At 40.2% G+C, this 19,936-nt stretch overlaps 1 protein-coding gene across 2 annotated transcripts; it reads right to left on the bottom strand.

Annotated features, from left to right (window-relative positions):
• Positions 1-414: 414 nt before the first annotated feature.
• Positions 415-19,311, bottom strand: LOC307183369 (centrosomal protein of 78 kDa-like). 2 transcript variants are annotated; one of them, XR_013827458.1, is made up of 3 exons: positions 18,854-19,311; positions 8,794-8,937; positions 415-951 (listed from the first exon to the last, which is right to left on the bottom strand). XR_013827458.1 is itself a non-coding variant. In XM_079915778.1 (2 exons), exons 1-2 carry the CDS (start codon positions 19,206-19,208, stop codon positions 8,858-8,860), a joined length of 435 nt encoding a protein of 144 aa, XP_079771904.1. In that variant the 5' UTR covers positions 19,209-19,311; the 3' UTR covers positions 8,661-8,857. The 2 variants fall into 2 exon arrangements, 1 of the variants encoding a protein (XP_079771904.1); XM_079915778.1 differs by lacking the exon at positions 415-951 and having other exon boundaries at positions 8,661-8,937.
• Positions 19,312-19,936: the final 625 nt, after the last annotated feature.

The following is a 19,936-nucleotide window of genomic DNA, read 5'->3' as shown; positions in this document are numbered from 1 at the left end:
GAGGAGCACAGGCTCCGGACGCACAGGCTCAGCGGCCATGGCTCACGGGCCTAGCCACTCCGCGGCATGTGGGATCTTCCCGGACTGGGGCACGAACCCGTGTCCCCTGCATCGGCAGGCAGACTCTCAACCACTGCGCCACAAGGGAAGCCCACATGTTTATTTTCTATGCAAGTTTGTGTGCTCCTTTTTGAGTTTTGGTAGATAAGTGTTTTGTAACTTTGGAATACTTGGAGTTATATACATATATATATATATATATATATATATAAAACTTATATATATATATATTTTTTTAATGTAGTAGTTAAAGCCGTGGAGAGTGTACTAGTCTACCTAGTTCAAATTCTGGCTTTACCCTATGACTTCCCTGTGGCTTCCTCTGCTCACCTATTAAAAAGGAGGATAATAAGACTGCTGTGGTGAGTTACGTACTAAGTGCTATTTAAGCATTTGCTATAATGATTATGTATACTCGAAGGCAAGGAACTTGCCCCTTGATCGTCTCTGTATTCCTAGTGCTTAAGAATTCCTAGTGCTTTCCTAGTGCATTGTCTTAGGATAGAGATAGCTCAGTATAGTTCTTCTCACTATAAAGTACTGTTAACGTTGAAAGTCTTTGCTCGTGTACTAATAATCTATGACATATCTGCTGAGGACAAGGAAAGGAATAGTTTTAAAACTGCAATGGATAACAAAAGATTGTATGATGTAATGCCTTTATTATGTAATTATAAAACTAACAAATGATCATGGTAGAAAATTTGAAAAACTCCTAGACAAAAGAGAGGTCAGCAAAATTTGGAGTAACTTTCAGAGTGTAGAGTTGTCCATGAATATTAGTGCTTTCATATTTTCCAGGACTTTAAGTAGACTCTGCTTCTTAAGAGTCTATTCATGATATTTTACTTTAATGATGTTTTCATCATGGGGACACACACACACAGAAATCTGTCAAAAAAAAAGGCATGTAAATCACTGATGTTTCAGATAGCCACATGAAATAAAGTGAGAAAAGGTCAACAAGCTGAAAGAATGTGGAGTAGCATCTCCTTAATTGCTTACATAACTCTGATAATTACCTCTTTGTGGATAAAGTAATTAATGGGGAATCTAATTCAAGAAAAATGTATGAACTTCAAGCCTTCTCAAAGCCAAGTATTTCTTTCCACAAAAGGTTACTTTCCACGGCCATTCTTCCTTATTACCAGACAGGGAAAGTGTATTGTATGGCAAAGGGTCTTCCTGAAGGAGGGTGCTTCCCACACTGATTGTCATAAATGACTTCGGAATTACTGTTGCTGTATTACCAAAATCTTAAACTAGGATATTTTTGACAAATATGGTCCTTAGTTAATTTTTAGAGCTACAAACTGTCAGATGGCTCTGAAATGACAATTGTCTGGCTATTCAGGGTGATCACAATATGGTAATGACCTTGAGGTATCACTAAAAAGCAGGAAGGTGTGAGTCTTCCTTTGGTGCCAGAGTGAAATGCGAGTTGGAGTTGGAGTTGGAAAAGAGGCCCACAACCAAGTGATAGAGAAGGAAATGTGAGGTCATTGGTGAAAAACCAGGTTGAAGTTAAGGTGAAGAGGCATGAGGAAATGGTCAACGGTTACAGTATTACAAAGATCATCAAGAAGCATATCCATGAATGTAGTTTGTATTGCAATCTGCTGAAAAAGAGACAAATATCCTGGCCTGGCCTTCATGGAGATTATATTTTATTGATTCTGATAATAGATTATTGTTGAAAAGGGCCTCCTATAAATTATAACCATGCAAAGGCAGCAAGATAATTTATTTTTCTTTATGTATGTGTTTCATTCCTACTCACTTCTCTCTTAGGGGAAGAGAAAATCACACACAAAAAAATGTCAAGTCTCAGCTATTCCTTTTCAAAATATTTTTTTTCCAAATTCCAGTGGAGGCAATAGGTTAACTGTTAAGATTTGTAAGGCTCAAAAAGCTAGATTTTTACAAAGTGTAGCCAAATTTCATTCCATAAATAATAGCTTTGGAAAGAATATGTGGTGATGCAAAGTTGGAAAAAGCTGGTTTTCCTTCCGTGAATGGCTTCACTGTCTTGGGAGAAGAGGCAGAGGAGAAATCAAAGTAATTAAACATAGGGTGAGTTTTCCTGATAGGGGACTCTAGTGCTTTAAAATAGACTAGATAATCCTAGGGATGATCTGAGGGTAGAACAGACCAATGCCTCATTTCCAATCTGGTACCCTGGAAGAAAACAGTGTATTTCCTTTGAGGTCTTGAGAGGTTTTTCTTCTGCTTTGTTTTGGTTTTGGTTCATTTTGTAATCAACCTTATTAAGGTATCATTTACATACAATAAAATGCAGACATTTTTAGTCAAGGGTTCAGTGACTTTTAATTAATGTATACATTTGTTTAACTACCACCCCCATAAAGATAGATAACAATTCTAAAACCCTAGAAAGTTTCCTCCTAGGCTTTTGCAAAAGTATCCCCATCTCCCACCCCAAGGCCACCACGGATCTGTTTTTTATCTTTAGAGATGACTTTTGCCGAGTTTACAATTTCATGTAAGTTGAATAATACAGTAGGTGCCCTTCTGATCTGGCTTCACTTGCTCAGCATATGGTTTTTGAGATTCATTCACGTTGGGATGTTTTAAACCAGGACTTTAGCCTGGGTGGCTGATGTTGTCTGAAGGCACCTATAGGTACATCTGAGTCTCTGGCATTGTCACTGTCTGTTCTTGGCTCAGTATTTTCAACTTTACTAAGAAGCACAAGGTTGAAGTAAGGAAGATCATTGTCAGTATAATGGAGGTGAAGTGGGTTCTGTTATATAATATTCTCAGCAAAAATTGACCTGCTTGGAATCATTGTGTTGATAATCGACAAGGATTCTCTTCCTCCAAAAGCCTTGATACTATAAACCTTCTAAAGGACGCTGTCCTAGGACCCTTCTTTTAGTTTTCATATTTTGGGAAACATTTCTGGAAAATTCAAATGCTCACAACCTGAAAGAAGCAATTATTCACCTGAAGGCTAACTCTGCTAAAGTTGAGTTGTCTGACCTTTACATGCTGATAGAACCCAAATAGCCTTGCAAAACAATGCTCTCTTATTGGATATAAGCATATAGATTGTTTAAGGTGGACGTGTGTATGCAGTAAAGTGAAAAAACAAAGAATCTTTGAGTTTCCCTTGCTGGTTTTTTTTAGTTTTTCATTTAAGTTTCTATAGTGTATGCTAATGGCTCAGGGAAACCTCAGGTTAGTTTTAGGTCCACTCTTTACGTAAATGTTGAAGTACTCCATACCCACCTTTTTTCTACCTTCCTTCTTTTCTTCCATCTTTCCTTTCTAACTTCTTATAATCCATTATACTTAATCCTGCATTTGCTGAGGTGGCAATTAGTGTAGGAAAATACTGTGAAATTTTGCTGTTCAGAATGCATGTTGACCAAATTCTATATTGAGAAAAGGTCTGAATTCACCCAGAGTAACCCTTTCTCAGAGTCTTTGAATAAACGCCATAGAAACTGGGCTATATATAATATCCTGACAGGTATGTAGAACTCATAGCAATTGCCCTAAAGAGCTTACCTAGCGTAGATGCATATGAATGCATTTAATGATTGTTTTATTGGCAGCAGTGCCAACATACACAGTCTTTTGTTTTATATCATTCTCATTACCTGCTGTTTACCACTGTATACATTGCTAATGGCGTGGTTTCTATGGCTTGTGAATTTCACGGCCAAATAATATGTAATTTATTGCACACTTCAGTGTAGAAGATGGAGACTCCATAACTTTTCGTGTGCTCTTTGCCCCTTTGGAATGTATTACACTGAGATCAGGCAAAGTAATAAATTTATTTCAAATGTGCGTGATAGCTAAACATCAATTAGGACTGATGGGCAATATTTCTGCTTCCAGCAACATAACAGTTTTTAAAGACTAAGCCACTGAACGTGGAGTCACTGAACATGGGACTCAGTTCACTGGGATCCTTCTTAGAAAAATAAAGGACAACTTGAATTGGATTTGTGTGGCTTATTCAAGTAGTAACTAATCAGCTACATCTTGGTGAACTTAATTTGTCACAGTCGTTTGGTATTTTATTAACTCCCTTCCCCTTCTTCCCCCGACTCTCAGGAGAACGGATCATGAGTATCTTAAAACATATTAAGTCATCTTCCATCCCTGTTAATCTAACTACAAAAGCACACTTTCCTTATCCAATGTAACTTACTGTCTTTTAGAGTGGCTGGGGTTTTAATTCTCCACAAAATTTAAACCAGCAAAGAGAAACATTTTCAAGGAGCCACCACATGGTAGCGCTTTAGAAAGAAAACTTTAGAATTAAGGGCAACTATATCATTTTATAGCTAAAGCACCTGAGGCCTAAATTAGGAAGGTAACCATCAAGGTCAGGGAAGGGGTGGAAGATCAGGTTTCAAGCTGAGGAAGAGTCTACAGGGACTCAATCTGAGCAGGTCAGAAACTGAAAGGAGACCACAAATGTTCTGGGAAGGCTGGCATCTGGCCTCCAGTGTGGGGTTCAGACAGGGAGTGGGCCCGGTGGGAACTGCGCTTCTGCAGTAGGCAGAGAAGTCCACCTCCCCTCCGGAAAGTGCCACTGACATCAGGGAGTTGAGGGGAAAGAGCAATGAATTCCAGTCCACCTGAGAAAGCAGGCCAGTCTGATTAACTCTGAATTTAGGCTTATTTCAGATACTTCTTGAGAAAGAACTTGGACAAGAGCAAGTCCCACGCAGCCTCTTTTAAATCCATGCCCAGTATTTTCTGGTGGAGCTGCTTAAACCCTCCAAGTGCCTCCAGTATTTTAATTTCACTCTGTATTTAATTCCGACAGTTCTGTGACTGATTATTTAATGGGCAAATAAGTAGGGTCACAAAAGAGTGTGAATGTATTTTACAGGATGAAGATGGGTGGAGTGGAGCAGTCTGGAACAGGACACCAATAAAAAGGGATCTTGGTAAAGAAGAACGTCTATTAGAAATGGAGAGGAATGCGCAAGGAAATTAGTGCCTGACACCACGCCCTTCTCTCTGCATGTTTAGAAGCTAGTTTCTAATTTTATTTTCATAGGAGATGTGCCTGTGATGAATTGTCTTTTACCTCCACACTATTTGTCACATGGACATATTGTGAAGTTTGTGTGAGAGAAAGCAAGTATTAGAATTTGTTTTGCACGGAGCTATAATCACTTCCTGGAACAATACAGGGTAGAAGGAAAAGGAAAGGAAGGTGGAAACAAAGGAGAAAGACAGCTAATGATGCTGGAGTCTCCCGCTGGGATTTGTGGTATCTCTTTTTGAAACTAGGTACAGAAAGTCAGAACTTGACTGATTGTTTCTTGTTCACGGTTTGTTTTCATTTTTGTTTTTTTTCTTGCTCTCTCATCAGTTACTCCAGCCAGTGCCATGTCAGTTTCAGTTTCAGTAAGCATGCCTGTCTTGTTTCCATTTGCATTATTCATTATTCATGCAAACGTTGATTGAACTGATGACCCCGATTTATCACGGGAACATTAAATACACCAGTGGATACATTTCTTAATTTTAGGAAAAAATTACCAAGTGAAGGTTAAAATAACTCCTCTTCAATTTGTCATTTAAAAAAAACTTCTCCTAACATACAATACCTCATTGCCTAATAATGCCAGATAAATGAAGAATTCCTATGTATTCATGAATGCAGGCTAGTCTGTATATTTTTTGGCAGTTATGACCGTTACCGAGGGTAACGGCCTGGTTTGCTGGCCATGTCCTGTCTCCTAGAAAGTTGTACTTTCTGTTGTCTTTCAGTTGGGCCATTGGATATCAGAGGTGAATTTATAAAACTATACTTCCCTTTACACTTACTTTGTTTTGTTTTGTTTTACTTGAAGTATAGTTGATTGACAATGTTGTGTTTCAGGTGTACAGCCAAGTGATTCAGATATATATATTTCTTTTTTCAGATCCTTTTCCTTTACAGGTTATTACAAGGTCTTGAATATAGTTGCCTGTGCTATACAGTAGGACCTCATAGTTTATGTACTTTATATATTGTATACACTTTGTGTGATCCACGCTGGTCAGACCACATAATTATTTTCACTTCTGATATGATTTTTTCAGGTCTAACCTCAAATCTTTGATGAGAAGATATTTTAAAATAAGTTTAGCATGTGTGTGCTCTAAATCCAACAGTAGATATTAGAGATATGATTTTGCACTAGGTATTCCTCTCTTTTTTGTTCTTGGTCAACCAACTGAAAATTAGTTTTTATTTTCTGGTTGGTTTGCTAGATGTTTATGACTATAATAAAAGTCTTAAATTTTGTCTCATCTTAAAACACAATCTGAATTAGCAATGGATATTGTGCTATACATAGGGGCTGTGATATAAATATAGTTTCTAACTTCAAAAACATACAGCCTAGAAGGGAACACAGACACATATGCAGCAATTATGGCAACTGCATTTGTTTACTAAGTGAAATAGTACTGAGATGGATAAAGTGCTAGCAAGCCTTGAACAGCCAAATCAGCTTCAAAAATAGATGCGCAGTTCTTTAAAAATCTTTTTAACATTTTTCCAGCTACATGTAGCATATAACTTAGCATAAAAACGGTATGGGTTTTATTTTAAGTAATTTAGCATTTTGACATCCTCATAATGAAATTAAATCCAGAAGGAGGTTTCTCTCCATGATCTCTTGAAATGGTCCTTGATTATCCGCAATATTTCCCATCATCACAAAGGTGGTACCAAGGGCAGGGAATTCCAACATTATTAAAGTTTCATAAAGCAAAGTCAATTTTAAGAATATAATGTCCCCAAACTGATAAAGGTCTTGACAGATAATTTCAAGGGAAGCATAAATTATTTTTTGTTTGTCAGAGGGCAAAAATATTTAGGTTGAGTTAATGAATGGTAGAGTTTTTGAGTGGAAAGTGTCCTTAAAATATTGTAGATCTGTACTGTCAAGAGATGCTAGCCACGTGGCATTATTTATATTTAAACAAATTTAAAAATAAGATTAAAAATTCAGTTCCTCATTTGCATTTGCCATATTTCAAACATGTTTATTAGTTTCATGTAGCTACTGAATACTGCTTTACATAGTACAGATATAGAATATTTTCATTTTCAACAAAAATTCTATTGTGCAATACTAAAATTATACCCAGATATGCACAGAGAAGGCAACCAAGTCTCAAGGAAATAATGTAACTTCCCCAAGATCACACAGCTGTGTTTTTAAAGAAAAACAAAATGACACAAAGGAAATAGTAACAGAGGCATTAACGAAACCCAGTAAGTTTCTGGAGCAGTCAAAGTAGGGTTTAAAAGTGCATACTTAGCTGTTAGCAGGGTTGAAGCTCTTGATGGTTGATAAGATCAACCTGCCTGAATTTGGACATTAGCATTTTATGCAATGAATTAAAAGCAAAACATCATTTCAACGAATGGCTTCCAGCTCCATATTTTTAGCCACTGCCGTGCTTCCAGGTTATGTTTATCACTTTAATATACAGGGCACCACTGTGAGATGTGATGGTTTATTAGACCCCAGAGAAATCAAGAAATCTTGTGGGGGTTATGGCTATATTTGAAAAGGTTGATTTTTAAATGCATCATGCAGACTGGCCCTGTTTTAAAAGGGATTCCTGCCATCAAATAATCAAAATGTAAACTCTCTTCTCACCTTGCAAAAGTCAAAGATAGCCCCTGCATCTTTATTATTTCATTGAAATCCAAATATTATTTTTCCATTCTCCAACTTGTTTTCCTTACAGTGTGATCAACTATTGCCAAGGAAGGAAAGGTTAGATTTATCAATCAAAGATTGCTAAAGGCCCCCTAGGTAACTGAACCCTCAGGAGAAACAATCGTCATCTATTCTTTTTCTGTTGTTTCAGTATCTTGGTAAAGAGTCATTTCAATATGTTTGGTTCTGTAGCAGAGGTTCTGTGAAGTGCTTATCTTCCTCAGAGGTCCAGAAAGCCTGCGAGTCTGTGGGTAAAGATGGGTAAGGAGAGAGAGGGAAGGAGGCTAGATAGAGGCTCAGTGCTGAGATAAGGACAGTGTTCTAAAGCCTCCTGGGGGTGAGGCTGGGGTGCACAAACACCCACGACTAATCTAGACAGAAACTGAATAATCAAGGGGACGACCAGTGTGAAGTCATGTGGTCACCTCTCCCTCTAGAAATAAACATTGCCCTCAGTAAGTCTCCTCCCGCTCCAGAAGAGCATTAGGAAGGTCTGGAGAGGGGGATTATTGGCAGAAATGGAAAAAGCAGGTTGAAGGGATTAGCCTGGAGCAGAGAGCCCAAGAAACCCAAGCCAGTAGATGGAAGGCAGACTTTTCATGGAAGTCTCCAAGCCCACGTCAAGTTCTGGGACCACCAAGTACAAGTCAAAGAGTGCTCATTAAACCCCTTTGGGCCCCCACGGGAGTGGAGGAAGACTGGACAGAGAGGGAGAAGGGGCCATTGAAGGTACAGTATTTACTATGGGATTTAACTCCTCAAAGGCCTCCCAGTAGCTTCAGATCATCTCAAGAATCCTTCATGTCCTGCTGGTTTGCAGCGAGTGGCTCACAGCTTCAAGGCCTCCTCTGCCAGATGGAGAACTATTTCAAACATCCTGCCTCTATTTTGTACTCTAGCAATGCAGACAGGAAACCTGACCCCATTTTCAGGTTCTAAAGAGAAATTCTAAGTACCTGAAAGACTGAGGAACATGGTGGCTTTTATTTAAGATGTGGAGATAGAGAGCACATACCTGGACTTGGGCCTGCAGCAGCACCGAATTGCACCAAGAGTTCCCTTTATTTTCTCTCGCATCTCTATTTCTCCTTTTCTCTCTGCTGGATTAGCCATGGGGACTCCAAGTTCTTCATTGTGTGGTCCTGGTACAAAGATTCTCCTGGGAATTATAAAGCTATTCACCTTCTACATCGAGCACTTCTTATTTTTTCCCCAGCAACATAAGTCATCCTTAAGAGGGGTCAGGGTGCTAGCTCTTAAATATATTTTAGTCATCCCTTTGTACATTAAATTCTCTTTCTTGGAGACTGCTCCTGACATGGTGTTCACCGTGCTCTCAGCTGGCCTCCTGAAGTTCTGCCCTGCCTTCTCCACCAGGTACAGTTCAGGAGCTGCCTACCTCAGGGTGATAGGTTATCTTCTAGTTGCTTTATTCCTTTCCATTTTACATTTAGAAAGTATAATTGGAATACATAAACTTCTCTGTGACCACAGCTTTATTTGCAACCCACAGGTTTTGTTATGGCATATTTTCATTACCATCCAATTAATAAAATTCTAATTCCCATTGTGACTTTATCTTTGACCTACATAATGATCAGAAGTATGTTTTAAATATCCAACTATTTGGTAAAATATTGGTTATATAGTTTTAAATTTCTTGCTTATTCGGAGTCTTGTTTTATAACCAGAATATAGGCAATTTTATAAATGTGCCATGTGCACCTAAAAATTTCTGCATAATATATATATTCCATCATGGTTGGTGCAGTGTTTTATGTAAATTTAGGCCCAAGTTCTTAATGATGGTATTCAGATCTTCTATAATCTGCTGATTTGTTGTTGTGGTTCTATGTTACTGATCTAGGTAATTTAGATTTTTCTATTTCTACTTAGATTTTTGGAATTTCCCTTCATATATTGCATTGAAGTTTAGACTTATAATATATTCCTTGTAAAGTAACAGTGGGTTTTATTATCCTGCCTTATCGCCAGTGATACATTTTGCTTTCAAATCTATGTTAACATTAAAAAATCTTCTTCAGTTTTACTTATTGTTGTTATGACATAATTTTTGAATCCTTTCATTTTCAACCTGACTCTTGTCTCTTGTAGGTGGCATAGAATTAGGTTTTTTGTTTGTTTCAATAATCCTTGTCCTTTGAGTATTTACAGTAAATGTATTTTCTTACAGACCGTTTACTCCTTGTTTACTCTTTGTCCCACCTTGTTGTGTTCCTTTTGCTCTTATTTCTTCCTTTGACATTTCTTCAAATTCCATTTTCCCTTATATTAGCTTGTTACTTTTACACAAGTAGCAGTTACACATGTACCATGACTTATTAGCTCTTGTACTGCTTCTCAAGCAATGCTGAGATCTTAAATTTCTTTTACTACTTTTTCTTCTTCCACTTGTTTTAATGCATTCTAATTTTTGATATATTTTATTATTACTCTTTTGTGCTGTTAGATTTTATTTAGTTTTATCCACTTATTTCCGTGATAACTCGGGGTCATTAGTTCAATCAACGTTTGCATGAATAATGCAAATGGAAACAAGACAGGCATGCTTACTGAAACTGAAACTGACATGGCACTGGCTGGAGTAACTGATGAGAGAGCAAGAAAAAAAACAAAAATGAAAACAAACCGTGAACAAGAAACAATCAGTCAAGTTCTGACTTTCTGTACCTAGTTTCAAAAAGAGATACCACAAATCCCAGCGGGAGACTCCAGCATCATTAGCTGTCTTTCTCCTTTGTTTCCACCTTCCTTTCCTTTTCCTTCTACCCTGTATTGTTCCAGGAAGTGATTATAGCTCCGTGCAAAACAAATTCTAATACTTGCTTTCTCTCACACAAACTTCACAATATGTCCATGTGACAAATAGTGTGGAGGTAAAAGACAATTCATCACAGGCACATCTCCTATGAAAATAAAATTAGAAACTAGCTTCTAAACATGCAGAGAGAAGGGCGTGGTGTCAGGCACTAATTTCCTTGCGAATTCCTCTCCATTTCTAATAGACGTTCTTCTTTACCAAGATCCCTTTTTATTGGTGTCCTGTTCCAGACTGCTCCACTCCACCCATCTTCATCCTGTAAAATACATTCACACTCTTTTGTGACCCTACTTATTTGCCCATTAAATAATCAGTCACAGAACTGTCGGAATTAAATACAGAGTGAAATTAAAATACTGGAGTCACTTGGAGGGTTTAAGCAGCTCCACCAGAAAATACTGGGCATGGATTTAAAAGAGGCTGCGTGGGACTTGCTCTTGTCCAAGTTCTTTCTCAAGAAGTATCTGAAATAAGCCTAAATTCAGAGTTAATCAGACTGGCCTGCTTTCTCAGGTGGACTGGAATTCATTGCTCTTTCCCCTCAACTCCCTGATGTCAGTGGCACTTTCCGGAGGGGAGGTGGACTTCTCTGCCTACTGCAGAAGCGCAGTTCCCACCGGGCCCACTCCCTGTCTGAACCCCACACTGGAGGCCAGATGCCAGCCTTCCCAGAACATTTGTGGTCTCCTTTCAGTTTCTGACCTGCTCAGATTGAGTCCCTGTAGACTCTTCCTCAGCTTGAAACCTGATCTTCCACCCCTTCCCTGACCTTGATGGTTACCTTCCTAATTTAGGCCTCAGGTGCTTTAGCTATAAAATGATATAGTTGCCCTTAATTCTAAAGTTTTCTTTCTAAAGCGCTACCATGTGGTGGCTCCTTGAAAATGTTTCTCTTTGCTGGTTTAAATTTTGTGGAGAATTAAAACCCCAGCCACTCTAAAAGACAGTAAGTTACATTGGATAAGGAAAGTGTGCTTTTGTAGTTAGATTAACAGGGATGGAAGATGACTTAATATGTTTTAAGATACTCATGATCCGTTCTCCTGAGAGTCGGGGGAAGAAGGGGAAGGGAGTTAATAAAATACCAAACGACTGTGACAAATTAAGTTCACCAAGATGTAGCTGATTAGTTACTACTTGAATAAGCCACACAAATCCAATTCAAGTTGTCCTTTATTTTTCTAAGAAGGATCCCAGTGAACTGAGTCCCATGTTCAGTGACTCCACGTTCAGTGGCTTAGTCTTTAAAAACTGTTATGTTGCTGGAAGAAGAAATATTGCCCATCAGTCCTAATTGATGTTTAGCTATCACGCACATTTGAAATAAATTTATTACTTTGCCTGATCTCAGTGTAATACTTTCCAAAGGGGCAAAGAGCACACGAAAAGTTATGGAGTCTCCATCTTCTACACTGAAGTGTGCAATAAATTACATATTATTTGGCCGTGAAATTCACAAGCCATAGAAACCACGCCATTAGCAATGTATACAGTGGTAAACAGCAGGTAATGAGAATGATATAAAACCAAACAGACTGTGTAGGTTGGCACTGCTGCCAATAAAACAATCATTAAATGCATTCATATGCATCTACGCTAGGTAAGCTCTTTAGGGCAATTGCTATGAGTTCTACATACCTGTCAGGATATTATATATAGCCCACTTTCTATGGCGTTTATTCAAAGACGCTGAGAAAGGGTTACTCTGGGTAAATTCAGACCTTTTCTCAGTATAGAATTTGGTCAACAGGCATTCTGAACAGCAAAATTTCACAGTATTTTCCTACACTAATTGCCACCTCAGCAAATGCAGGATTAAGTATAATGGATTATAAGAAGTTAGAAAGGAAAGATGGAAGAAAAGAAGGAAGGTAGAAAAAAGGTGGGTATGGAGTACTTCAACATTTACGTAAAGAGTGGACCTAAAACTAACCTGAGGTTTCCCTGAGCCATTAGCATACACTATAGAAACTTAAATGAAAAACTAAAAAAAACCAGCAAGGGAAACTCAAAGATTCTTTGTTTTTTCACTTTACTGCATACACACGTCCACCTTAAACAATCTATATGCTTATATCCAATAAGAGAGCATTGTTTTGCAAGGCTATTTGGGTTCTATCAGCATGTAAAGGTCAGACAACTCAACTTTAGCAGAGTTAGCCTTCAGGTGAATAATTGCTTCTTTCAGGTTGTGAGCATTTGAATTTTCCAGAAATGTTTCCCAAAATATGAAAACTAAAAGAAGGGTCCTAGGACAGCGTCCTTTAGAAGGTTTATAGTATCAAGGCTTTTGGAGGAAGAGAATCCTTGTCGATTATCAACACAATGATTCCAAGCAGGTCAATTTTTGCTGAGAATATTATATAACAGAACCCACTTCACCTCCATTATACTGACAATGATCTTCCTTACTTCAACCTTGTGCTTCTTAGTAAAGTTGAAAATACTGAGCCAAGAACAGACAGTGACAATGCCAGAGACTCAGATGTACCTATAGGTGCCTTCAGACAACATCAGCCACCCAGGCTAAAGTCCTGGTTTAAAACATCCCAACGTGAATGAATCTCAAAAACCATATGCTGAGCAAGTGAAGCCAGATCAGAAGGGCACCTACTGTATTATTCAACTTACATGAAATTGTAAACTCGGCAAAAGTCATCTCTAAAGATAAAAAACAGATCCGTGGTGGCCTTGGGGTGGGAGATGGGGATACTTTTGCAAAAGCCTAGGAGGAAACTTTCTAGGGTTTTAGAATTGTTATCTATCTTTATGGGGGTGGTAGTTAAACAAATGTATACATTAATTAAAAGTCACTGAACCCTTGACTAAAAATGTCTGCATTTTATTGTATGTAAATGATACCTTAATAAGGTTGATTACAAAATGAACCAAAACCAAAACAAAGCAGAAGAAAAACCTCTCAAGACCTCAAAGGAAATACACTGTTTTCTTCCAGGGTACCAGATTGGAAATGAGGCATTGGTCTGTTCTACCCTCAGATCATCCCTAGGATTATCTAGTCTATTTTAAAGCACTAGAGTCCCCTATCAGGAAAACTCACCCTATGTTTAATTACTTTGATTTCTCCTCTGCCTCTTCTCCCAAGACAGTGAAGCCATTCACGGAAGGAAAACCAGCTTTTTCCAACTTTGCATCACCACATATTCTTTCCAAAGCTATTATTTATGGAATGAAATTTGGCTACACTTTGTAAAAATCTAGCTTTTTGAGCCTTACAAATCTTAACAGTTAACCTATTGCCTCCACTGGAATTTGGAAAAAAAATATTTTGAAAAGGAATAGCTGAGACTTGACATTTTTTTGTGTGTGATTTTCTCTTCCCCTAAGAGAGAAGTGAGTAGGAATGAAACACATACATAAAGAAAAATAAATTATCTTGCTGCCTTTGCATGGTTATAATTTATAGGAGGCCCTTTTCAACAATAATCTATTATCAGAATCAATAAAATATAATCTCCATGAAGGCCAGGCCAGGATATTTGTCTCTTTTTCAGCAGATTGCAATACAAACTACATTCATGGATATGCTTCTTGATGATCTTTGTAATACTGTAACCGTTGACCATTTCCTCATGCCTCTTCACCTTAACTTCAACCTGGTTTTTCACCAATGACCTCACATTTCCTTCTCTATCACTTGGTTGTGGGCCTCTTTTCCAACTCCAACTCCAACTCGCATTTCACTCTGGCACCAAAGGAAGACTCACACCTTCCTGCTTTTTAGTGATACCTCAAGGTCATTACCATATTGTGATCACCCTGAATAGCCAGACAATTGTCATTTCAGAGCCATCTGACAGTTTGTAGCTCTAAAAATTAACTAAGGACCATATTTGTCAAAAATATCCTAGTTTAAGATTTTGGTAATACAGCAACAGTAATTCCGAAGTCATTTATGACAATCAGTGTGGGAAGCACCCTCCTTCAGGAAGACCCTTTGCCATACAATACACTTTCCCTGTCTGGTAATAAGGAAGAATGGCCGTGGAAAGTAACCTTTTGTGGAAAGAAATACTTGGCTTTGAGAAGGCTTGAAGTTCATACATTTTTCTTGAATTAGATTCCCCATTAATTACTTTATCCACAAAGAGGTAATTATCAGAGTTATGTAAGCAATTAAGGAGATGCTACTCCACATTCTTTCAGCTTGTTGACCTTTTCTCACTTTATTTCATGTGGCTATCTGAAACATCAGTGATTTACATGCCTTTTTTTTTGACAGATTTCTGTGTGTGTGTGTCCCCATGATGAAAACATCATTAAAGTAAAATATCATGAATAGACTCTTAAGAAGCAGAGTCTACTTAAAGTCCTGGAAAATATGAAAGCACTAATATTCATGGACAACTCTACACTCTGAAAGTTACTCCAAATTTTGCTGACCTCTCTTTTGTCTAGGAGTTTTTCAAATTTTCTACCATGATCATTTGTTAGTTTTATAATTACATAATAAAGGCATTACATCATACAATCTTTTGTTATCCATTGCAGTTTTAAAACTATTCCTTTCCTTGTCCTCAGCAGATATGTCATAGATTATTAGTACACGAGCAAAGACTTTCAACGTTAACAGTACTTTATAGTGAGAAGAACTATACTGAGCTATCTCTATCCTAAGACAATGCACTAGGAAAGCACTAGGAATTCTTAAGCACTAGGAATACAGAGACGATCAAGGGGCAAGTTCCTTGCCTTCGAGTATACATAATCATTATAGCAAATGCTTAAATAGCACTTAGTACGTAACTCACCACAGCAGTCTTATTATCCTCCTTTTTAATAGGTGAGCAGAGGAAGCCACAGGGAAGTCATAGGGTAAAGCCAGAATTTGAACTAGGTAGACTAGTACACTCTCCACGGCTTTAACTACTACATTAAAAAAATATATATATATATAAGTTTTATATATATATATATATATATATATATGTATATAACTCCAAGTATTCCAAAGTTACAAAACACTTATCTACCAAAACTCAAAAAGGAGCACACAAACTTGCATAGAAAATAAACATGTGGGCTTCCCTTGTGGCGCAGTGGTTGAGAGTCTGCCTGCCGATGCAGGGGACACGGGTTCGTGCCCCAGTCCGGGAAGATCCCACATGCCGCGGAGTGGCTAGGCCCGTGAGCCATGGCCGCTGAGCCTGTGCGTCCGGAGCCTGTGCTCCTCAACGGGAGAGGCCGCAACAGTGAGAGGCCCGCATACCGCAAAGAAGAAAATAAACATGTAGAAGTTCATAAATAAACCACAATATAACCTGCTCCACATAATATACTGACTGCAGTGTCCTGGGCCTCTCCCATCCTTAGGTAGCCGGAAATTACAACAAAATAATACTTTTCACCTTTGGAAGCCACACCATCTCTCATACCAACCAACCAATTACTTCCTTAGAATTGGAAATTAACCTGAATATCATAAAATATATATATATAGCATTAGTGATGTAGAATCTTTGTTTAAAGACAATAACTTCAATAGCAGAGGGAACTTTACCATTGCAGGCTTCCGATAACCTCTATATTTCTCAGATTTCATGCTAAATCATAAAATGCCATATTGTGTCTGAAGCTATTTTTTCAATAGTCCATTTTCTTAAATGGACTAGCAAAGCCGTAAATACTGAGGAACATTTTGGCTCCCAAATCCTAAAGCCATTCTGATTATGCCTGGGTGATCATGGGGACGTCATCGGAACTACCAGAGGACTGGCTGAAATACCAGTGTTCTGGCCAGCTTACAAATTAGAAATTATACAGAATCCAATTTTATTTTTTTGTTAAGTAATTCCTATGAGGCTTTTAGGATGTCAGTGTAAAGTCCTTTCATGTGTAATCTTTATCCATTAGATAGGGAACAATGCCAATCCCCGTCATAAATACTGTCACAACCTGACACTGAAAATCCATTGCAGGGCATAGGACCTGCAAATAGGATGTGAATCACACACATCCACTCATTCAGACAATCCACAAATATTCATTTTTAAGTCTACTATATGCCAATAATGTACCGGCCTCTCAGATGCTAAACCATGCTAAATGCTGAAACAGACATACTCAGTTTGGGCCCTCCTGGAACTTATTACCTACAGAAGTGCCTTCATTGTAAATGGTCAGGTCTCAGCCAATGCTATTATCATCAGCAGGTGACCAAATGATACAGCTTGCTTCCCTTCAGAGGTACAAAACATTTCTTACATCTGAATGGGATGCAAAGAATAATCTGACTTCTGTTCACCAGGGGATGAATTGAACTGTCCTTGCAGAAAAGATAACAGATGGTGTGAACCCCAGATCCTAGAAACGGGCCAGGCACACGATAAGTGTTCAGCTTTTCACAAACAAATGAACAATCACTTCCTCTCCTAGATCTTTACACCCTTCCTCTGTTGGCTACTTTCTCTCAGCTTATAAACATCCTCAAATATACCCACTTAAAAAAACTCTCAGACCTATGATTCTTTGGATATTCTTGTGGATAACCTAAGTCTCTACCATGCCTTCAAACACCTGTCCTCCCAAAAGCCCACATCTGTACCTTGGGCCCAGACCTGTCTACCAGGCCCCTCTAAAGCACTGAAGATGAAGGAAGATCCTCTCGCCACCCCCAATCCCTTTCTACTGTGCTCTGTATCTCTCAAAAAGATGCAGCTGTAAACTGTCACCCACGCTTGCTGCCCTCCCTTTTCTAACTGGTCACCAGGCCTCACCCATTCTCTCTCAGATCTGCAAAACCCGGTCCCACCTTTTATAACTTAAGTGGGACCCTTAGATTACAATTCACCCAGCACCCAATCAACTGCCTTCCACATGGAGGTCCAAGTGAGCCTCTAAACCAGAATTCCAAATCACTGTTCTTTGGTGTTTCCCGCAGCCTTCAGGATAAACATCCAAACTTCTGACAGGACAAACAAGGCGCCTTTCTGTTGGGCCCCGCTAAGTTTTCAGTATCGACTCTCATTTCTTTCCCAAACCCTGAGTTCCAGTCCTGTACATTAGTTTTGCCATAATTTCTTACATTTCTCAAACTTCAACACACACTGCTCTCTCCTGCCACCCCAGGAGCTTCTACACATCCTTAGAAAGGATGGCACTTCCTCCAAGAATCCTACCCTGAACTTTCCCTTCCAAGTTTCTGTGCTCTGCAAAGGGGAAAGATGGCGGGGAGGGATACATTAGGAGTTTGGCATTAACATATACACACGACTATATATAAAATAATCAACAAGGACCTACTGCATAGCACAGGGACCTCTACTCCATATCCTGTAACAAACTGTACGGGGAAAGAATCTGAAAAGGAATGGATATATGTATAACTGAATCACTTTACTGTACACCTGAAACTAACACAATATTGTAAATCAACTATCCTCCAATATAGAATAAAAATTGAATCAAAGAAAAAAGAGATTCTGTGCTCTGTAGCAGCAGAACTCACTTCTTCCAGAGCACTGACTCCTGTGCTTGTGTTTACTTGCTGCCCAGTAGAAGGGAAGATTACCTAGGGCAGAAGCATCGTCTCCAGCAGCCCTTGGTTCTGACAATTCATTCAAGTGCCAGGATACTTTACACACATAACCTGCTTAATTAATTCTAAGAACCCACAGAAAGAGTGGTTTTTAATGTCATTTCACAAGTGTGGGGATTGTAGTGCAAAAGAAACCTGTCCGGGCCACAGAGAGCATAAGCCCTGGAATTCAAACCCTAAGCTGCCTTGACACCGGTGCTCTTTCCACTATATATGATACAACTATTGAAAAAAATTTTTTTTTTCCTGAGCCCTGTTTGAATGGAAAGGAAATGAAGCTGGGATATATCCATTTCCTAATCGCTTTGGTGTGTACCAGGCAAAGTCATTCAACAGACCAGGTAACATCTGTGCAACAATTAACGATGCTCCAAACTGTGCTAAGTGTTCTACTTTGTAGAGTCTAGAAGCATTAACACAGTGCATCCTTGTAACCGCCACAGAGGCTGGGTCCTGTGAAGCCCATGCTACAGATGAGAACACTGAGACCTTGAAGCCTTAAGGCACTCGGCCGGGGTCACCGAGCTGGCAGGAGTCCTAGGCCGCACGCCCCGTCCAGTGCACGTACACCCGGTCACTGGGCACCGGTTCTAGTGCCCACCCTCCACCGTTAACCATTTAAAACCCCGCTTCTCACCGCCCACACGAGGGCCCCTGGAAGCGGGAAGTACAAACCTGTCTCGACAAGCCGTGGCTGGAAGAAGCTCTGGATACAGATCAGGGGCAGAGGGTGCTCAGGAGCGGCGCCCAGTCTACCCGCGGCGGCAGTCGGCGTTAAGTCCAGCAGGCCCTCCCTCAGGGAAGCCCGCACGGAGGGCAGAGGCACCGAGTCCTGCAGCGCGCACAGGTCCTCAGAGCGCGAGAAGGAGTCGGCCGCGCTGTCCGGGCGCAGCTTCACCGAGTGATCATGGCCTGAGCGCGGCCTCGGGGACGCTGGCTGCAGACAGGATGCCCACATCCTCCTGTGGGTCCCGGCTCGCCTCCCGGCCCCTCGGGCGCCCACCGCCCGGCGGCTGCGGCCCGAAGACATAGGGCCACGGGCCCAAGCTAGGCCGGGCCCTCCATGCCGCGCTCCGGAGCCCACGCGCGGCCTGGTGTTGGCGCGGGCATCAACGCCCTCCCGAGCCGCGGGGTTGCGGTTTAAGCCTCCGGGCGGGCCCGTGGGGGCGGGGCTCGAGGACTTCTGCGCGCTCGCCGTGCGTCCGCACGCAGACCCGCCTCCCTTGACGACGCGGCTTGAGGAGCAGCACGCAGACCCGCCTCCCATGACGACGCGGCCTGAGGAGGGGTGTCGGCAGCTTCGAGACTAGGGCAGCGCGAAAGGTAGGAGGTGTGGAGAATTTGGGGTTTCCAAAAAGCGTTTGCTGACTGATCCAAACAAAAGTGAGACATGGTTGTATCAGCGCATTTTAAAAGTAGTTAAACTCCCGCAAAGTGTCTGTGCTCGCCCCGCCCAGGAGAGAGCGTGAACTCCGTGAGGGACACAGGAAAGGCTGAGTGGACGTCTGCCTGTGGTCCCTTACCTGGTGCACGGGTGTGTGAATTTCTGCGGAGAGCTCTTAATTTCTGTCGTTTCTGCTGGCTTGACACGGTGGTTGGCAAACGGTGACGTGTTCCGTGCATTCAGGACATGATCGTGGTTCCTAATAATCACTTTGTTTTGTCCTGACACCTCCACAGAGAATTTACTACTGAATATCCACTTTACAGAAGAGAAAGTGAGGCGTAGGAAGTGAAGTGACTGAGTAAGAGGAAGGA

This window comes from Stenella coeruleoalba, assembly GCF_951394435.1.
Source record: "Stenella coeruleoalba genome assembly, chromosome: 3".
Classification (NCBI taxonomy): domain Eukaryota; kingdom Metazoa; phylum Chordata; class Mammalia; order Artiodactyla; family Delphinidae; genus Stenella; species Stenella coeruleoalba.
The sequence above is the reverse complement of the archived record's forward strand: the minus strand, read 5'-3'. Positions and strand labels throughout refer to the sequence as shown.